This window comes from Tiliqua scincoides, chromosome 4 (genome assembly GCF_035046505.1).
Source record: "Tiliqua scincoides isolate rTilSci1 chromosome 4, rTilSci1.hap2, whole genome shotgun sequence".
Taxonomy (NCBI): domain Eukaryota; kingdom Metazoa; phylum Chordata; class Lepidosauria; order Squamata; family Scincidae; genus Tiliqua; species Tiliqua scincoides.
This window is the reverse complement of record NC_089824.1, coordinates 56,885,517-56,902,521: the sequence shown is the minus strand read 5'-3', so window position 1 is coordinate 56,902,521 and position 17,005 is coordinate 56,885,517. Positions and strand designations below refer to the sequence as shown.

The following is a 17,005-nucleotide window of genomic DNA, read 5'->3' as shown; positions in this document are numbered from 1 at the left end:
TGTAAAACAGAGACATTAGACAGACAATCCATCAATCAGCTCTCTTCAGGCACTTTGAAAGGCCTCACTCAAAGCCTGCAATCCCTCCCTTCACCAATGCAAAGTGATTATCCTTCTTTCAAGTGCTCAGGGGAAGGGAGAGGTTGCTGGATTGAACTGAAGCTGTTCTGCCTGGAAAATGACTGATAGATTGTCAGCCAGCTGCCCTCTCTCACTTTAATGAGGTTATTGTTAAACAACTGTTTTCCTTTAATTTAAAGGGCCCTTCTCATTGCGCTGAGATGGAAAAATCCAAGGAATTTTCTACAGGTGAAAAATCCAAGGATACAGGTTATACCTGTAATTGCTTTCATGGCTGTCTCTCTCATGTAATTGCTTTCATGGCCGTCTCACATGGCTGTGCACATGTGTAGTAACCCTCCCACACACATACTCTTCCAAAAAACTTTTTGTTTTTTGCATGTACACTTTCTTCTGGTTGCTAATATTCTAGTACAGTGGTTCTCACACATTTAGCACCAGGACCCACTTTTTATCTGTCAGAATCTGTCGGAACCCACCGGAAATGATGTCATGACTGGAAGTGACATCATCAAGCAGGAAAATTTTTAACAATTCTAGGCTGTAATCCTACCCACTCTTACCCAGGAGTAAGTCCCATTGACTATCAATGTTAAAAATATAAATGGTAGCTTATGAAAAGTACAGGTCTGTAACATTTCCCCAAATGCAGTCACATACCATGGTAGCATCAAGTCTAATATGTTAAAAAAAATATTGAAATGGAGACCGACCTGAAATTGGCTGGCGACCCACCTAGTGGGTCCTGACCCACAGTTTGAAAAACACTGTTCTAGCATAATACTACATCCAAGTCGATTTCTATGTTTTGTGAACATTCTAAAGTTCCCAAGACTGACAGGATATTGTCCATTCAGTAGTTAAAAGTATTTGAGTGTACTCCCCAGTCTGCACTGAAGAAACAATTAACTTACGCTAGCTGCCTTGTCCAGAGATGAAAACTGTTTTTCAGATACTGCACATGATCTGTTTGCACGCCTGTAATAACTACTGCAGTGAAACTTTCTTTGTCCTTTTCTTCCATGATAAGATTGAACAGGAATCGGTCATCATCATTGACAATGTGGGAAGAATCAGTTGGCTATGGCATTTGAGTAAAGAATATAAAAGAACATTGTAAAAAGTCATATAAAAAGAACATTGTAATCATTAAATTGCCTATTAATTCATCAAGGGACCAAATATCAGGAACATGGAAGCTACAGGGTTCTAAAATCTGAGCAATGACAGCACTTGCCTTTCTTATCCAGTTTAACAAAAAAGAAAACTAGGTGCTACAATTCATGTATTTAAACTACCCACATCCTAGCAACTCCCTGTATGCAGGGGGAACATAGCTCAGTGGAAGAGTATCTGCTTCACATGCAGAAGATCCCAGATTCAATCTCCTGTGTTTCCAGGTATGGCAGAGCAAAATTCCTGTCTGAAACCTCACAGAGCTGCTGCCAGTCAGTGTTGACAATCCTGAGCTAGACGGACCAGTAGTCTGCCTAAGCACAAGGTAGATTACTATGGTTCTTCCAAAATAAAAAGAGAATTTTTAATAAGTTTTGCATGCATAAGCTAATTTGTGATGCCATTATTAGCTTACCTTTCTGTTTTTAATGTAACCCCTGTATATAGACTCTTTATTTTTCTCTTTCTGTTCAAAATCCTCTTTAGAAAGGACAAGTTCATGAACATCTTGAGAATCTGCAGGTTTGCTTATCATCTGTTCAAGGAATTAACATAAATAATCAGAAGATATGCTACTAACAATAGACAATAAGGTGCAGGGATATCATGGGTGCAAAAAGTGCACCAGATAGCAAGAACATCAATATGCATTTGTCTCAAAGGAACTCCTAAGTGCAGCACATATACCAATCTATCATTTTGAGATGCACTAACATGGCATGACAAAGTCTGCCTGCTACCCACACTGGGTATCCAACAACTCAGGACTTCTTACTCAGAGTATATCCACTCAGAATGAGTGAGGAATCCTCACAGCTTGAGCTCAAGAGTTCCAGTAGTCAGGCTATGGGACAGTGGTTCACAAACGGTTTAGTACCAGGACTTGCTTTTCAAAATGACACTCTAACAGGACCCACCTAGCTTAACGAAACAAAAAAAAAAATACAAGTTTCATTTTACCAGCCACTCAAGCCTGTTTTTATCCTTTTTACTATTGGGGTGGGGGGGGGAGAGTAACTTCTGGTGTGCTTGTTGTGCTCCACATTCATTGGATCAGGACCATTCTGGTGGCATTGAGCTCCCCTTCACCTGGCTTTCAAAAGGAGCAGAGGCATATTTGCCTACTCGTGAATAAACACGGACATGCAGTTTAATTTTGCTTTTCATACGGTTCAACACATTTTCTTTATCTGCTATCAGCTTGTCAGTTTCATGACCTACCAACAATTGGGCCACGACCCACAGTTTCCAAAACACTGGTCTATGTGAAAAGAGGTCACTGTTGCTGATGGGCAGCCATGCAAGGGTTTGTTTACCAAAGGCTATGGACTGATGATAGGTAGAACAATCCACAGCACCCACCACAATAGCACTAAGCTAGATATTTGAGAACCTACATTAACCTCTATTTTCCCTCCATCTTGGACAGGATTCCTTTCCAAGTCACCAGCCAGGGATGTCACCAGACAGCCAAGTCACCACCCTTCATCACCGACTTAGTATGGGATACCTTCCCAAAGTATTCTCGATATGTCACATGCAAAGAATATCATGCTAGTTTGTTATTTGTGGCTAGCTTTAAGTAAGCACTACTGCATCAAATTACTAACAGTGCAATCCTACACAGGTTTACTCAGAAGTAAGTCCCACTATATTCAATGAGGTTAATGACCTCCTTTTCTAAATACAGTCAGTTCTCGTTATCTGCTAGGGTTAGGTTCCTGGAAAAGCTAGTGGATACCGAATCATTTAGCCTATGGGAAAAATTGGGTTAGGTTCCAGGGAATCCTCTTCACCATATACTCTATGAACCTGAATCTTAACTTGAAGTGGGTGGGTGATAGCAAGGGCTCATCAACATCTCCAACATCTGCCTCCTCCATGCTGGATATCCCTTGATATGCTGAAGGTTGTGGCAATGTTGATTTCTCTGTGCTGGCTATTCCTCAGCTTATTAAAGGTTGCTGGCCCAACAATGAGGCCTCAGAGTTCAGCAGTGGAGAGGGAGTTGCTTCACCCACCCTCCTCCTCCACCTGTTTCTTGGCTCCTTTCTCTAGACTTGCTCTAGCTCCCGCCCTGATTGCACTGCCACAATATTCGCAGATAACAAGAACAAAGTCACCAATAATGAGAGGTAGGTGGTAATTGTACCCCTTGAGGATAAAAGAATTTGGATATGAAGAGAACTCACTGTTTGCACAGTTTCAGCCAACTGAATCTTGGTTCCCTAGCAGTTATTCCAGAATGTCAGCCAGAGCTTCTCTCTGGAGAAGGTCAGGCATGGTTGTTCCTAATCAAGAACATGCTAACTAAGGGCCATTATTGGAACAGAAGGCTGAGACTTTGCGAGGCACCTGTGTGCCACCCATATCCAAGGTCTTACAAATTAAGGCTCCCTACTTTGGCATAATCCTGTTTGCAAGCACAAATCTTCCTGAGTAATAAATTGAGAACTAGCTAATGACCAGACTACCTGGGCAGTCTTTTCATACTTCCTGTTTGGAATGTCTCTCCTCAGCATGGGTGCTGCATGCAGCCTTCGATAACTTTTGTCTCTTCAAGAACCTCCTCTTGGAAGGACACACCCTAACCAAGCTCAGGAAATTCCTGGCTGCACACCCAAAAGATGTTTCAGATATCATTACTCCTCCAGAAATAATTTTGTACTCTTTGCTCATATTCTTATAACTATCCTCTGCTCAAGAAGCAGAAGTCTGCCATTTTCATTTTCTTTCTCACAGAAGGGTCTACGTAGCCCATTATGGTAGTATCTCTCCAACAGACCTCCACTCTGTTCATTTCAGGGAGGTTTTTTTCCGCTTAGAAAGCTTGTGGCAGTGGTAGCCACCTTAATCCCTCCAAGAACTGCCTATCCTGCCTACAAATAGTATCTTTTTAGCTTTTTTTTCCATTTTTCCTCAGAACCTGAAGCCATGCAGCCTGCCCTCGCTTCAATGAAAGATAGCATACCTAAATCTACACAGCAGACTAAGGATAGGTAATTTCTCTTCTTCCTACAACCTTTAACAAATTCTTCCCCACTCCTAAAACTCTATTCCCCAGTGCTTGTTTTGAACCTCCTGCCGCCAGTCTTCTTCTCCCCCCCCCCTTTGCTGGGTTGTCTCCGGTATAGGAAACTCAGCCCAGCTAGCAGCCTGATTTGCTTTCTCCCCTCCTTACTTACACTTAACCTGTCTTAATCTGTGCCTGTCCGAACAGAAGGATTTTCAGTTATCGTCCATCCACAACTCTTCTTGTAAGCCAAATTGCTTTTATTCTTATTTTTCTATAACTTTTCAATTAAACCCATATCCTTTTTGGAAACTCTGTCTTGTGGTTACTGTTAGCCTAGTCAGAGGCACTTTGAGGTTGTTTGCTCTGCTTTCCAGTCTATGGCTTCACCACAGCCAGTCACTGCCTCCTTGCAATTGGCCTCTCTGGTTACTGAGTATAAATTCCCCAGATTTGGCTTTAATTCTGGACTGGACAAATCTGGGCCCCAGATAGTGTATTTGCATATGCAGTGACAGGAAAGTGTGCATAGGACTGCACAATACAACTATGAAAAGACAAAATTTTACTTACTCTGACGGACTGCCCAACAAAAAATACTGCTTGTTTTCCACCAACCCCGAAATAGGATATGTCACTGTTTAAACTGCGAGGTACTGCTGGGGGGCGTATATATCCTGAATGATCACTAACAGTAAAATTAGATAAAAAGAAATATCAGAAACCATCTTCTTTCAGAATTTATATCCAATCTTTCCTATGTGAAATAATCAAATGGGAGTTAACAATATAAAAATCAACCCATGCAGCAAAGTATTAAATATTAAAAGAAAACAGTCAAAATTGAAGAAATTTACAATTTATGTTAATATCAAAGTAAGCCTGTGTAATGTTTACCATAGCACAAACAAGTAACAAATTATATCTATTATACATTTATACCGGGGTGCCCAAACCCCGGCTTGGGGGCCATTTGCAGCCCTTAGGAACTCCCAATTCAGGCCTAATGTAGCCCACAGTCTCCAATTAGCCTCTGGCCCTCCAAGGACTTGCTGGAGCCCATGCTGGTCCATCGCAACTGCTGTCAGTGTTGCTTGCTGTTTCATGTGTGCAATGCAGCAGTGGCAGTGAAGGAAAGACCGGACTCGCTTTGTGCAAGGCCTTTTAGAGGCCTTGAGCTATTGCAAGACCTATATTCATTCATAAGTTCCACCTCTAATATATTCATTTACGTAAATTTATTCAAATTTGAAATGCAAATTAATTCTTTTTTCCCCAGCCCCAGACATAGTGTCAGAGAGATGGTGTGGCCCTCTTGCCAAGAAGTTTGGTCACCCCTGATTTATACCATCAGGAATATCACTTTATTTCATGGTCGTTAGTAGGCCATTTAAAGTGGTTGACACAATTATCAATGTGAAAATAACCACATATTTCTCCATTTGGCAGATGAATCATTTGCAAAGACAAGGCAGAATATAAAACCTGGTATACCAACCAGTGGCGATCCTGGCCCCTGTGCTGCATAGGGCCAGAACAGAAAAATGCTGCCGCCCCCACCAAGGAAAATGTCACCCCCCACTGGTCACGTCTGAAGGCCTTCTGAGGGCCGGAGCTTTTGGGCCCCCAAAAGGCCTCCAGACAGGGAGGCAGTGGGTACTGGTGGCCCTTGGGGTGGCATGGTGGGGGGAAGTTCTGCTTCCTCCCCAGCTGTGCCGCCCAGGAGCACTTTTACCCATGGACCTCCCCAGGAATGACACTGATGTCAACACCTATTATTTGCAAAGATGAGCCAAAAGTGCAAGATAGGGTTAAGTACTGATCTCAAACTAAATATTTCATTTCTCAGCATTTAAGAAATACACTGCAGAAATCTTTCCAATTGAGAAATATATTGGAAATGGGTTTCGACTGTGGGGCCCTATGTTGCTCAACTACGTTCCAGCACTATTCCACTCACTGTCCCTTTAATTTCTTGTTCTAAGTTTGATTTGCTCATTTGTTTTTTTCTACCACAGCATTACTATCTACTTGCTGGATTTAGGTACAGTTAGTCCACATGTTATGAGAGAGTTACGATCCAAGGTGTGCATGTAAAGCCAAAATAATGAACTGTATAGTCAAAACTTCCTTAAATCCTACAAAAACATACTGTCTCTCTAAGAACTACAATCACACATGTGATACATGCAGGAACTGAGACAACTGAAGGAACAGAAGTTTCCTTCTCTCATTTCAGGTTTGCTCCAGATCATAAACAGAGTAAGTCAAATGGCAGTCGGAATAACCTACACCAGTGGTTCTCACCCATTTAGCACTGGAACCCACTTTTTAGAATGAGAATCTGTCACAACTCACTGGAAATGATGTCATGACCAGAAGTGACAACATAAAGCAGGAAAAGTTTTAACAATCCTAGATTTAACAGCCCACACTTACCCAGGAGAAAATCCCATTTACTATCTTTGTTAAAAAAATATACATTGTAGCCTGTTAAAAGTACAGATCTCCCCAAATGCAGTCACATACCATGTTGACATCAAGTCTAATATACTAAAAATAAAATATTGAAATGAATGGGGACCCACCTGAAATTCGCTCACAACTCACTTAGTGGGTCCTAACTCACTGTTTGAGAAACACTGACCCACACTATTTAAATTGTTTTTCTTTGTTTGGGGGGGGGGGGCTGAGTGCATATATTTGAATTCATACAAGTCAATCATGTGTAAGATGCGGTATGACTGTACATCTGCCAACAACCGTGTTGGCACAGTGCAAGCTAATGGCACAAAACAGTGTTCTTCTAATGCAGTGGTTCTCAAACTGGTGGGTCGCGACCCGTCCCTTTAAGGGATGGGGAAGGGGAGAAGCAGAGAAGCGATCCCCAGGATTGTGCCTGTATGGGGGGGCAGGGGGGTGCTTGTGACTTACTTTATGAAGACAGGGCTGCAGGAGGTGCGGTGAGCCCTGTGTAGCCCTCTGCAGCACTCCCCGAGGCTTGGAACGTTCTGAGAAAGCAGGCGCAAAGCACTTCCATTTTGCAGGAGGTGCTTTGTGCCCACTTTCTCAGAATGTTCCAAGCCTCGGGGAGCGCTGCAGAGGGCTGCACAGAGCTCTCCACACCTCCTGCAGCCTGCTGCAGCCCTGACTTCATAAAGTAAGTCAGAAGCAACCCATCTCGCTCCCCCATACAGGCGCGATCCTGGGGATTGCGTCACTGCACTAGCCCCTCCCCTGCAAGAACTTACTGAGAGAGTAAAGCTCCCTCAAAGTTTGAAAACCACTGTTCTAATGAAGACTATACAATGATATTCCTACATCAATCAATTTTTTATTTAAATATCACTGAGATTAAAATTTGCTAACCTTTCAGATTCACCCTGCCGTGTAAACTTTGACAACCGATACACAGCCCAATTATTAAGCTGTTTAGAAGTCATGCCTCTTCCATTGTCAATCACAGCAACAGCTGGTTTTCCTTGAGTGTCATCAAATAACTATTAAAAAAAGGAAAAATTATGTACAAAGTTACTATGAAACAGTAAGCCTATGCAATAGACAAAAAGCCCACAAAACGTTCTTTTGTCTGACAGCAAGAAATCACTCAATGGCAGCATGCAACAATCCCACTGTAACTCTTTACTGAAGTACCAGCAAGAGAGCAACAGAAAGCAATGGTCAGAACCCCTATAGGGACCAGTCAGCCAGTTTGTTCTCCCTAACCTTACTGTGCACTAGCATATTTTTATGTATTTTCAGCTCAGGCAAAGATGATTCAGCAAAAACTTGCAAGCAAGACCTATAGCTCTATTGGGTGACCGTGTTCATTCACCCAGTGTCTTCCCTTTCACCACCACCAACCCTCCTCGCCCCTAGCATATACTGCTTGTTTACTTATTCCAGGCTATCTTTGACCTCTGTGCCAGAAAATTCTGAAGTTCAGTTGAGAAGTAGCTCTGTCCTTCCTGATAGAACATTCTATAGCTAATGGTCATTAATTTCTATCATGTGCAAAACACTAATTCATTAACATCTTACCAGCTTTAGCTGTATGCGTCGAACACCAATATTTCGGGAAGTAGCTGATAAAGAGTTATCAACTAATTCTGCAAGAGCAAATGCTAAATAAAGAGAGAGAACATTTTCTGAGCATTATTATTGAGAAAAAATTAGAACTTTTAACATGCTTCTGAGAGGCAATGTGTAATTTAAGCAGCACTTCATCCTCCTTTATGACAAGGACAATATTGACAGATGCTTATCAGAAACTTGCCATAACTGAGACTCAGTGTACAATATACACTACTGCACAACCTTGTACAAAACTTCTGAACAACTGGAATACTAACAAAAAATTGTGCATATTGGTGTTAACACTTGAGTATACAGTACTCCTATCCACAACTTTTTCAGCATGCATTCTCATATGGATGAAAAAGCAGGAATACAATACAGTTGTAAAAATGAACAATGCCTAGCCTACAATAGTCGAGGTGAGGGAACAAGAAGGAAGGAACAAATACTGTGTATTATTAAATGTTAAACATTTACACTGAATTGTCTCTTAAGAGACACTTTTCCCTGCCCTCCCCCCTCATGGATAAAAATAGCATGAATTGGATCCATTTCCCCCCTTTAACTGAAGACCCTGTGCTGAACCCCACACTGTTCAAGGGCCCCTTACCCCCAGGAGTATTTTTTGGAGGGTTCAGAGTTGCCTTAGGGAAAGGGGATGTGAAATCACTTGCACAAGAAACACTGAGTTTGTGCTCTTTAACATACAATCCATAATAAAAGTACATTAACCATTCAAAACAAAACAAGTGATCAACAGAGGAAGCAAATGAGGCATTTCAATAAATTCTCTCTCATCCATGAAGGATATTAAACTGAAAGGATGTGCACCTCTCCACAATTAATTTTGCAAGTAACTCACTTGCCAGATGCCAGCAATCCACTTGGGGGACTGTGTCCATTGTTGCTTGTTCAGCTGGCCTAGCAGAAGTGGTACAGGTAGCATAGCCACTCTTTAAAATAGCAATGATAACACCAACCACTGAACTAGTCAGTGTGTTTGTTTATTTGATACTACTGCTGAGAAAGAAACACAGGTTGAATATCCCTTATCCAAAATGCTTGAGAAAAGAAGTGTTTCGGACTTTTTGAAAATTTTGGAACATTTGCATAAACATAATGAGATATCTTGGGGACGGGACCACTGGGTGGTCCTGGGGAGGTCAGGGGAACAAAAGCCCTGGGACATCTCGCCTGTGGGGGTGGCAGTGCCACATCCATTGTGACATTGCTGCCACCTCCATCCGCCCCCACTCGGAGCTCTCCCAAGGGCCGGGGAGACCCTGTGCTGTGCTAACAGGCACTCCAAAAGCATCTGAGGCCTCCCAAGGGCTGTTAAACAGTATTTCCAGTTTGGAAGTACTGTTTAACGGCCCTCTGGAGGCCTCAGATGGCTTTTGGAGCACTGTGGACACTGCGTGAGGCTCCGTATCACAGGTAAGTCTCCTCTGGGGGGGGGCAGAGCAGCATGTTGCAGTCCTGTGCCCCACAGCAGCATGTGATATGGAATAAATGATATGGGAGGCCAAGCGAGACCATGAGGAATGCATGGCCAGCAACATTAAGGGGAATAATAAAAGCTTCTTCAAATATGTTAGAAGGAGGAAACCCGCCAGAGAAGCGGTTGGCCCTCTGGATGGTGAGGGAGGGAAAGGGGAGATAAAAGGAGACTTAGAGACGGCAGATAAATTAAATGAGTTCTTTGCATCTGTCTTCACGGCAGAAGACCTCGGGCAGATACCGCTGCCCGAATGGCCCCTCCTGACCGAGGAGTTAAGTCAGATAGAGGTTAAAAGAGATGTTTCAGACCTCATTGATAAATTAAAGATCAATAAGTCACCAGGCCCTGATGGCATCCACCCAAGAGTTATTAAGGAATTGAAGAATGAAGTTGCTGATCTCTTGACTAAGATATGCAACTTATCCCTCAAAACGGCCACGGTGCCAGAAGATTGGAGGATAGCAAATGTCACACCGATCTTTAAAAAGGGAAAGGAGGGGAGACCCGGGAAACAACATCTATACCGGGTAAGATGGTGGAATGCGTCAAAGATAGGATCTCAAAACACATAGATAAACAGGCCTTGCTGAGGGAGAATCAGCATGGCTTCTGTAAGGGTAAGTCTTGCCTCATGAACCTTATAGAATTCTTTGAAAAGATCAAAAGGCATGTGGATGCGGGAGAACCTGTAGACATTATATATCTGGACTTTCAAAAGGCGTTCGACACGGCCCCTCACCAAAGGCTACTGAAAAAACTCCACAGTCAGGGAATTAGAGGACAGGTCCTCTCATGGATTGAAAACTGACTGAAGGCCAGGAAACAGAGACTGGGTGTCAATGGGCAATTTTCACAATGGAGAGAGGTGAAAAGCGGTGTGCCCCAAGGATCTGTCCTGGGACAGATGCTCTTCAACCTCTTCATAAATGACCTGGAGACAGAGTTGAACAGTGAGGTGGCAAAGTTGCAGACGACACCAAACTTTTCCGAGTGGTGAAGACCAGAAGTGATTGTGAGGAGCTCCAAAAGGATCTCTCCAGACTGGCAGAATGGGCAACAAAATGGCAGATGCGCTTCAATGTCAGTAAGTGTAAGGTCATGCACATTGGGGCAAAAAACTTCACATATAGGCTGATGGGTTCTGAGCTGTTTGTGACAGATCGGGAGAGAGATCTTGGGGTGGTGGTGGACAGGTCGATGAAAGTGTCGACCCAGTGTGCGGTGGCAATAAAGAAGGCCAATTCTATGCTTGGGATCATTAGAAAAGGTATTGAGAACAAAACAGCTAATATTATAATGCCGTTGTACAAATCAATGGTAAGGCCACACCTGGAGTATTGTGTCCAGTTCTGGTCCCCACATCTCAAAAAAGACATAGTGGAAATGGAAAAGGTGCAAAAGAGAGCGACTAAGATGATTACTGGGCTGGGGCACCTTCCTTATGAGGAAAGGCTACAGCTTTTGGGTCTCTTCAGCCTAGAAAAGAGGCGCCTGAGGGGAGGACATGATTGAGACATGCAAAATTATGCAGGGGATGGACAGAGTGGATAGAGGGATGCTCTTTACACTCTCACATAACACCAGAACCAGGGGACATCCACTCAAGTTGAGTGTTGGGAGGGTTAGGACAGACAAAAGAAAATATTTCTTTACTCAGCGTGTGGTCAGTCTGTGGAACTCCTTGCCGCAAGATGTGGTGACGGCATCTGGCCTGGATGCCTTTAAAAGGGGATTGGACAAGTTTCTGGAGGAAAAATCCATTACTGGTTACAAGCCATGATGTGCATGTGCAACCTCCTGATTTTAGAAATGGGCTATGTCAGAATGCCAGATGCAAGGGAGGGCGCTAGAATGAGGTCTCTTGTTATCTGGTGTGCTCCCTGGGGCATTTGGTGGGCCGCTGTGAGATACAGGAAGCTGGACTAGATGGGCCTATGGCCTGATCCAGTGGGGCTGTTCTTATGTCTTGTGCGCCTGCATATCAGCTGCAATTTGTCATACAAGGTCAGGTGTGGAATTTTCCACTTGTGGGCACTCAAAAAATTTTAGGTTTTGGAGCATTTTGGATTTGGGATGCTCAACCTGTGTTAACATTTCTCACACACCCCACAAACAACCAGCAAATTTCATTTTCATGTGATGACTGTTTTCAAAACTACATTTTCAACATTGTTAAACTAAATTGTGGCTGAAGATAAAAAAATACTTACTGAAAAATATACGAAACATTTTTCTATAAAAATATATTCAGTATTTTAATTTACAATAAAAAGAGGTGCATTAAAAAAAAGAAACACACACACACACACCCCATAAGCAGCAGCCAAACTCCCAGAACTTTTTTTAAAAACCAGGTCATAATTAGATTACAGCAGTGGAATCAAAGATCATCCACTTGGAGTAACTAAAAGTTCTTAACCAGACATCTATAAGATGACAATGTTGATGACTTATAAAAGTGACCCATGCATGTCTGGGTTAGGATCCTGAAAAGATGCAATAAGAGTCTAAATCATCTCCACTACTATAAAATGAGGAATCCTAGCTGATCTGTTCTGGTGTTAACAGTTCTGTGGTGACCCTGCTATGTTCACCCTGCTATGAAGAACCAGTTCTGGTTATTCAGTTTCTGCTCGACAGCTTCTAATCTGGTTCAGGGCTCTTGTTCTGTATTTGTTCCTGCTGCTTGGCAGCTCCTATACAACTGAAGAAATTGAGAACCAGAGAGGTGCAATATGCTCTGATGCACAAATTGAAGCCTTTACCTAAGTCTCATACAGTCTCATTTCTCTGATGGCCCTAACATCAGATTAGAAACAGTGGTCTCCGGAATTTTGCAAATTTCATTCCTATATGCATTTGAGTCACTTGGTCTTCCTAATTCTGGATATACAACAGAGCTAGAAGTCTGTTGCACTCTGGTGATGGAGACAATAGGCCAACAACCAGGTCATTCTTAAAATAAGCATTTGCAGGTGCAGGATATCAGCAGAAGACATGACAAATACAGACTTCTCTAAGCACTGCATCTCAAGGTACATGTGCCCCTATAAACATAGAAACACTATATTCTTTCCAGGATCAGACACTTTAGTCTAAATCTTCATACAGAGATACTGACATCCTTATATTCAAAGGTGGCAGCCAACTCCCACAGAAGCTCCATTGGCGAGGGCAATCTCTCTACTGAAGAGTTCAGTGGGTAGCACCAAAGAAAATATGGCACAAACACACTGAGGAAGACCTATGGAACCAGCATTTTGACCACTGACGAGGCAAGAAATAATCGCCAAAATAGCAAAGAGTGGAAATTTGTCATGAATGACATACGGATTCCAGCAGCACCTACTGCAGTATACTGGCTGAAAGGACAACCTGCTCTCCAAGTGGCATCTAAGGACTGAAGAAGATATTCACAGGTGGTCTCTAGTGGAAGTGCAAGACTTTGTCAATGTAATCCCCAACTCTTCCAGTGAGACAGGTGATTTTCTAGGCAAATGATTTTAGTGTTATCCACAAGTGTAAGAGATCACTATTACTTGGAAAATCACAATTTTTCCATAAAAAGAAAAGGGCACAGGGGAACAGTAGGAAAGATAATTTCCATGAAAGTACAGTAAAGGAAGTGGAAATAAGTAGAATCCCCAATATTTAGAACTCCACAGTATGCCCCCTTTGAATTAAATCAGTTGATTGACAAAGCTGATAACCACTAAAGTTACCAACAAGCAAGACTGTCAAATTGTGAAGACAAGACCTCTATCAGACTCTCCAACAAAGTGTTAACATACTGTTGAAAGAGCCATGACTCCGTGACAAAGCAGCTGCTTCACTTGCTGAAGGTCTCAAACCCTGGCATCTTCAGCTGAGGTGCAGGGACAAATTCCTGTCTGTATACACTAACAATAACCACCTAGATGGACCAATGATCAGGTTCAGTATAAGGGTCCAATTCTATCCAAATTTCCAGTGCTGATACAACCAAGTCAACAGGGCAATGCACTGCATCTTGTGATGGGGGGCACTGAGGCATTTTGTAGATAAGGGGACATTTGTTCCCTTACCTCAGTGCTGGAAAGTTGGACAGAATTGGGTCCTAAGGCAGTGTCCAACAAAAATGGAAGAGAAATCAAGTCAGAAAAAAGCCGCCCATGCTGCAACTGCATTCAGAAGAATAGTCATTGAAATGGGTGTGAGAACTGTATTGTTCCAAAGTAGGATAGACACTCCTTCCGATGCATGAACCTCATGAGCCATGCCTTTCCACAAGATAGAATAATTATGGATTTTCATTCCCATAAAGCAGGTAGAAGTTTCCTGATAGAATGTAATCTGAGGATCAGCAACTGCTGATTTCACATCATCTTCTTCTTCTTTAGCATTTGTCCTTTGTGGTGGCAGGGTCTGCTATTTTGGATCGGAGTTACCATTTCTCTCGGTTGCAGGCTTGGTCCAATTTGCAGGTGGGCGATTTTCATGTCACCATTCAGCATGTAAAGCTAGCGCTGCTTCAGTTGGCCCTTCGGTCATTTGCCATTGACCTCCAACTGAAGACCTTTCTGCGTCAGTGTATCATTGTCGGCGCGCAGAATGTGGCCATAATATTGAAGCCGGGCTTCTCTCAACTTGCCAGCGATTGGAGCTACACCGTACCACTGCCAGACGTCATCACTGCACAAGTGGTCAAGATAGGCGATACCACTGATCTAATGCAGCATCTCTGCCTCCATGACAGCAAGGCAACATTCGGCCTCTCTTGTACAGGCCAGCATTTAGCTCGATAGATTGCGACCGGTCGGATGACTGGCCAGTAGGTCTTTGATTTGAGATGGTTGCTGATCTTCTTGTCGCAAAGGACACCGGTCATTGTGCGCCACTTTGTCAAAGCTGCATTTACTCACACAGTGATCTTGTGAATCAGACTGCCGTTAGCCGCGATCGTCGAGCCGAGGTATCAGAACATCTTGGCACGTGGTAGGTCGATGCCATTTATGCATATTGTCCCAAGCTTGTTAGGGTTGGGATTTCACATCATCGACTTGATATGACAATTTCACTGGATAACATTCAACAAGTACAAAGGTGTCCCATGTCCCATCATCCCACCTATTCAGGGCAAAGCACCATGCCTCTCTCCCTCTGGAAGCCCGCCCTTCCCAGCAGCTCTGTGCCCTATATTTTCAACTCAATATTTTCAATGGAGGCTGAGCAAGGTGCTACACAACTCACCTGAAACTGACTCACAACCCACTGATGACAGCCAAAGGCATCAGTTTATTGGTTTTTAAGTAATGGAACAGGTTTGCTCAGGATCCATTTTGTCACCATCCTGAAAATCATGATTGTGAGATATCTCTCCTGCAGAAGAATGCCTTCAATATCCATCTTTGATTTCATATTGTTAATAGCCTATTCTTTACAGAAACCATTTAAGAAAAGTTTAGCATGATCCTTTACAGGTGATATTATCAGAGAAGGGATTCTTTGAGGACACTGATACAAGAGCCTACGTAGCCATGCCATTACTAGCTAGCATTACTACCTGCAATAAAACGCTCATATGGACTTACATCTTACTTCTCCAAACTTCAACAAAGAGGATTTTCCTTTTTCCTAGTTTTCCTACTATTTCCCACCCCCAACAGAAAGAAACTGGTATTCTCTCACTGCCACCAACATGATTATTGAGAAATTGTCCGTTACATTTAATATACATTTCAGTTATGCAAACACTATGAAATCTCCTTGTCCTTGTATTACTCCCCTGGAAATGGGATAACTTACAAATTTGCATATGTGAAAAAGACTTCGAGTGTTCCACTGAACCAAACTTTTTAGAATGACAATCTGTTGGGACCCACTGGAAGTGATGTCATTAACCTGGAAGTGATGGCATGCCAGAATTGACATCAATTTATGCTTCAAACCTAAGACACAATCAGTCAAAGGTTCCATTACACAGCATGCTTGTGCTGTTTTGCATAGTTCTGAAGTCAAACAGTCCAGCTTGGAAGTCAAAGCAGAACGCAGGCTTGGATCCTTCTCCAACCACACAGCCCTCCCCCTTTCCAGTGTCCCATCATCCCACCTATTCAGGGCAAAGCACCATGCCTCTCTCCCTCTGGGAGCCCGCCCAGTCCAGCAGTTCTGTGCCCTATATTTTCAACTCAGTATTTTCAATGGGGGCTGAGCTAGGTGCTACACAACCCACCTGAAATTGACTCACAATCCACCTAGTGAGTCCCGCACCACAATTTGAGAAATGCTGTTCTACCCTGTTCTCTTCTGTATAAGCAGCAAGGTAAGTAGGAATAGTTTATTTAGCAGAAACCAGAGAATAATTAAAATCACATAAGCAGAATATTTCTTTACATAGGATAAAAGTTTACAAAGTGTATCTCGTTTACTAAGATGTATAAAACAATCAAGCAAAGAATCACAGTTCCCTAGTTCATGTGCTGAAGAAGGTCTCACTGGAATTGGTTATAGACTCTCTGCTATCAATCAGATTGTTCTGCTGAAGAAGGATGGCAAAGGTATTTGCATCTGAAGAAGCTTCCTGTATCTGCTCCAGGCTGATGAGTTCACCTAAATCTAAACTTGAAAACTAGTGCTGGATAAATTAAGTTCAGTGCATAGATAGTACAATTTTTTTTTAAAGGACAATTTCTTCCCAATAACTTGTGAGGTATGTATTTTACCTAGTTTGCAAGACTTAGGGAAGGAAATACTCTTCTCTAGTTTCATTTGTGACACTTCCTACTCAGCCTACCACAGAAACAAGCATATGGTACGTGTGCAATTACATTCTATGCAATTTTGTACATGCGTTACTCTCATGGTGTATCTTCTCACACCACATGTTAAAAATACATAGCAGGAAATATGAATTGTCAAATTTTAAAACAGAGTGGATTAACATGACAGACCTATGCTCCATCTGAGCTGGCAGAATGAGTGCTCTTCCAGAACAGGCTGTCACAAATGTGCAATGCTGCAACAGCACAGAAGTTAGGAGTGCCAATGGAAAGGCCTGCACAACCCTGCGCCAGAGGAGGTTCCAACATGTACCAGAGCATGTAAGCTTTGCATCAGGTAGTGCAGGGGCAGGGAAAGGGTGGAGAGAACAATGGGGTGGGCAGATTGGGCCCAGGATG

At 42.8% G+C, this 17,005-nt stretch overlaps 1 protein-coding gene across 3 annotated transcripts in view; it reads right to left on the bottom strand.

The window, feature by feature from the left end:
• The window catches only part of SMCHD1 (structural maintenance of chromosomes flexible hinge domain containing 1), a 116,980-nt gene that overhangs the window by 75,438 nt on the left and 24,537 nt on the right, over positions 1-17,005 (bottom strand). For all 3 annotated transcript variants that reach the window (XM_066622776.1, XM_066622778.1, XM_066622777.1), the window contains exons 4-8: positions 8,312-8,394; positions 7,640-7,770; positions 4,844-4,958; positions 1,673-1,792; positions 996-1,162 (exon numbers count right to left, since the gene is read on the bottom strand). In XM_066622776.1, the coding sequence (XP_066478873.1) occupies positions 996-1,162; positions 1,673-1,792; positions 4,844-4,958; positions 7,640-7,770; positions 8,312-8,394 (616 nt within the window). The remainder of the gene's footprint in view (positions 1-995; positions 1,163-1,672; positions 1,793-4,843; positions 4,959-7,639; positions 7,771-8,311; positions 8,395-17,005) is intronic.